The following is a 4,447-nucleotide window of genomic DNA, read 5'->3' on the forward strand; positions in this document are numbered from 1 at the left end:
CGGCGACGCGCGGCTGGGCGTAGGACCCCCGCCCAGTGGGCTGAGGCAGCTTGGGGGCTCCGGGAAGCTGGCGCCTGGGGTCGTCGCTGCACCTGCGGGAGAGCCCCCGAAGAGAGGGACGTCGGCCAGTGCTGCCCCGGGGCCAGGCTTTGGCTTCCCGTTTGAAAGGTTCGCAGGGATGGCTGTTCCTGGGGCACTGAGGTTTTGGGGGGTTCGCGCAGGGGCAGCTGAGGTCACAGGGAGCTGGGTACAGTCGTAGAGCTTTGTCCCCGGAGTCTCCGGCTGGGAAGCCTGCACCCCGCAGGACTGGCTCCAGGCTGCCGTGAGGTCGGCGCGGGCCTGTGTCGGGAGAAATGAGGGAAACTGCTCATTCAAATATGATTTACAGGAAAATCTGCTTACACACTGCGCGGTTACTCCGCAGGTATGTGCGTAGAGGAGGAAGCGATTACTTTAAAAACAAATTATCCCGTCGTGTTTGTGTAGAAAACAATCTGATTTTTTTTTTTTTTTTTTATTGAGACAGGGTCTCACTCTGTAATTCAGGCTGGCCTGGAATGCATTATGGCCTTAAATTTGAGGTAGTCCTCCTGTCTCAGCCTCCAGAGTGCTGGATTTACAGGTGTGCACAGCTGGAAATAATCTGAAAGATGAGGGTGACACCAAAGGACTTCAATATTAATTTTTTTGGGGGGGTACTGGGGGGGTCGAACTCAGGTCCTTTCACATGCGAGGCAGGTGGCAGAACCACTAAGCTAAATCCCCGGCCCTCAATATTAAATTCTAATGTATGAAAAAAAAGTCTAGGCTGGGCGTGGTGACGCACGCCTGTAATCCCAGCACTCAGGAGGCTGAGGCAGGAGGATCGCTGCAAGTTTGAGACCAGCCTGGGCTACACAGTGAGTTCCAGAGCAGTGAGACCCTGACTCAAAAAACAAACAAAAAAGAAAAGAAAAGAAAAAGTCTAGATTCTTTACAAAGAACATAAATTACTTTTCCAGTGGGGGAAAAATGAGGAACAAACCCTCAAGCAGAATTGTCACTTCTGGTCATTCCTTTCTCCTTCTGCTGCTTACACTCCCCACGTTTGCTTCCCTCTTCCTGTGTCCCTGTTCTATTCCTGACCTTGTCCCTGCTGGTCATCAGAGCCCATCTTCTGCTGCCAGCTTCTTCAGGAAAAGGTCCAGGTTTCCTCACCTGTCACCATCTTCTGTGGGATGTGGTTGGACTGATCCGAATCGGCCTCACCCACCCTTTGGGTAAGCAGCTTAGTGATACAAATCAGGAATTATAAAATGCCCTTGCCCTTTGACACAATACTTCCACTCCAGGAAATTATTCAAAATATGGGAAAAGCCATATGCCTGAAGATTTCCAATGCATTGTTATTTATTACAGCAAAACAAAAGAAGAAAAACTACTTAACATACCCCAAAATAGCTAAATATTTAAGTAAATTATGGCCAGCACACATGATGGAGAAGCACCACGCACTGTCACGCCCAAACAACTTAAATATCCAGCCACATTTGATAGATGATGTGTGATCAAAAACTACAGTGAATATCAAACCATTATTAGGTTTATTAGAGTAAGACACATTCTTACTGCTTTAAACACAGTTATCCCTGGTTCTTGCCAGTCTGAAGCAGTTCCGAAAGCCCTTTCTCGGTATCTTTGTCGAGGTTGTCTCCGTCTTTACCTTTTGTGGTGATTCTGACTTTGAGGAAGAGCCAGAGTTGCATGATGCCAGGTGCGGTGAGTAGATGGAAAAGAGGGCACGTCACGTCTTTACAGACTGCCTTCCTTTTGGATGGCACCCGCCAGCAGCACTCGCTGTATTTTTTAATCACACATCACGAAGAGAACCTCCAGAAGCACTTCAGAAAGTGGCGAGAATGATGTGTGCTCAAAGCAAGGCAGAGTATTCCAAGGGGGATTAATTGCAGTGTTTCTTTTGCTGTATTTTTTTTAAAAGTTAAATTTTCACTGTATACTTCACTCACTCTCATAGCTCAGGAAGTCTGTGAAGCCATTGGGAACAGTTACATATGCTTACACTCACTGGCGTGGAAACGTATCTGTGACATATAATTAAGGGGAAAATTATATGTATATGGCCCTGAATTCAATCCCCAGTACCAAAAAAAATCAAAATCCATGCCAGGCATACTGTCACACACCTGTAACCCCAGCACCTGGCAGGCGGAGGCAGGAAGAGTGCTGCAAGTTCAAGGCCAGCTTGGGTTGCGTAGTGAGTTCAGGCCAGCCTGGACTACACAGGGCAACCCTGTCAAAAAAGGAACAAACCCCCCAAAATATCAAAATCCTTATGAAAAAAGTATAATAACAATCTCTGCCATCGTATCATAAGGCAAAATGCAAAGTATGAACTGTGCACGGTGATGAAAATGATTAAAAACAAGATGCCTGGGGAATAAAGATGGAGGGGTTCAAATACTAGTGTTAGGGTGTTGGTGTTATGGCTAAGTTTTTCTCTATTTTCCAAGCTGTGTGAAGTGCAATTTTCAAATAAGAAAGTTGTTTGAAGGAGCGGTTGGTGCTTTTCTAGTGGGGTGGGCAGCATGTCTGAGTCCCTTGGGGCACATTTCTTGCATAGGGCTTACCCCAGCCCAGGTCGAAATTTCCTAATGCTGCTCTCTGTCCTAACCATCAGGATCCTGCCCAGGCCGTTAGACACTCCCTCTTCCATGCTCCCAAGCCCTTTAGGTCATCTGTGTTTATTTATCCATCCCCTCCCCCTTGCTCATAACAGAAACCGTCATTTATTGAATGCTTACCATATGCCAGGCAGTTTGCTAAACACTTTTATACCCACTCTAATTAAAAACGTCTACCCTATTCTGTGAGGTAAATACCATTTCACAGATAAGCAAACAGGAAGCATCAGTAAGTTCATGGTGACAGAGGTGTGCGCAGGTGACCCAGCTCCCAGCCTCCTCGCTGATCACAGGTTGTCACCCTGCCTTCCCCCACCAGAGCTCCCTGCAGCGGGGCTCACCTCAAGGCTTGAGATGCTGACCCAGACTTGACCCCCAGAAGGTTCCTCATGAACACAGAACACAGGAATCTCTCGGACAGGCCAGGGTGATGTCTAAGAACACAGGCTCTACCTGGACCCTCTTCGACCAGGAATCTCCGCAGAAGTTGCCCGAAGGGGTCTTGAACACTTGCCTGTGAACGTGGCCGGCTTGTTCGTGGTCCTTGCCAGCATCTGTCTCCTTCCCTCCCTCGAGACACTGAAGGAGTCCCTGAGCTGCTTCCTTTATAACCTCAGGAGCAAAACCATCCTGCCTCATCTTCCCAGCCCTTTTTGTTCCTAGCCCAGGGGCAACTCGGGAGAGTGACCCCAGACAGAGCGTGTAATTCACAGGCGCACATGACTGCCATGCGATGAGCACGTGGTGGCTTCCTCTCCCGGACCTTTTCCAAATTAACCTTTCCTGACTTCCTCTGCGTTTGGGTGCTGCTCATTTCCTCGGGGTCCATTCCTCGCCTTCCCATCGCAGACGTTGTGGTCAACTCCTGTGTTTAGTGAGTACGGTTATGGGAAGAAGATAGGGAATTAGGCTCATTTAATCTGTTAAATGATGAAGTTGGTTTATAAAGCTGCCAATCCCAGAAGGATGCAAAACTTGCCCAGACCCAGGCTGTAAGATCGGCTTGCTCAGGCTTGAGCCCTGCTCTACCACCTTAGCTCTGCTGCCTCTGCTCCTCCATTTCCCCCACAGTGACATGGGAGCAATAACAGCAGCATTCTCCTCACAGGGTCTCATGGGGGGCAGAAGAAATAACTCCTCAGCTAGTGGACTTTCCACTTTCCATCTTAGCCAGAGCAGCTGTAGTCTCAGCCTGCTGGGGCTCTGAAGAGCTGAGCGGCTAAGGAAAATGAGCAGGGTAAAAATTTTAGCTTGGCTTGAAGAAATCTCCAGCCATCTCCCCCTCCTTTCTTTTTTATTCTCCTTCCTTTTCTTTTGCTGTCATCTCTCTCTCTCTCTCTCTCTCTCTCTCTTTTTCTCTCTCTCTCTCTCTCTCTCTCTCTCTCTCTCTCTCCTTTTGCACTGAGCTACATCTCCAGCACTTTTTATTTTTTATTTTGACACAGAGTCCTATCAAGTTGCTAAATTGCCCAGGCTGTTCTGAAACCTGAGATCCTCCTGCCTCGGCTCCCCAGAGTGCTGGGATCACAAGCGTGTGCTACAATGCCTGGAAAAAAAGGCCTTTAAAAGGCAAAATGGCAGCAGGGCATGGTGGCCCATGCCTGTAATCTCAGCACTTGCGAGGCTATGAGTTAAGACCAACCTGGGCTACATAGTGAGTTCCAGGTCAGTCTCAACTACATAGTGAGACCCTGTCTCAAAAAAAAAAAAAAAAAAAGCGAAACGGGGCTACTGTGTTTATTCCCAGTAATCCACCCTCATGCCAT

At 48.2% G+C, this 4,447-nt stretch overlaps 1 protein-coding gene across 1 annotated transcript in view; it reads right to left on the reverse strand.

Annotated features, from left to right (window-relative positions):
* The window catches only part of Chac1 (ChaC glutathione specific gamma-glutamylcyclotransferase 1), a 6,346-nt gene extending 3,026 nt beyond the window's left edge, over window positions 1-3,320 (reverse strand). Inside the window, exons 1-2 of the mRNA XM_010625039.3 lie at window positions 3,135-3,320; window positions 93-339 (exon numbers count right to left, since the gene is read on the reverse strand). Coding sequence (XP_010623341.1) covers window positions 93-339; window positions 3,135-3,320 — 433 coding nt within the window. The remainder of the gene's footprint in view (window positions 1-92; window positions 340-3,134) is intronic.
* Window positions 3,321-4,447: the final 1,127 nt, after the last annotated feature.

Source organism: Fukomys damarensis, unplaced genomic scaffold (genome assembly GCF_012274545.1).
Source record: "Fukomys damarensis isolate Sample0158 unplaced genomic scaffold, DMR_v1.0_HiC HiC_scaffold_17, whole genome shotgun sequence".
Classification (NCBI taxonomy): Eukaryota; Metazoa; Chordata; class Mammalia; order Rodentia; family Bathyergidae; genus Fukomys; species Fukomys damarensis.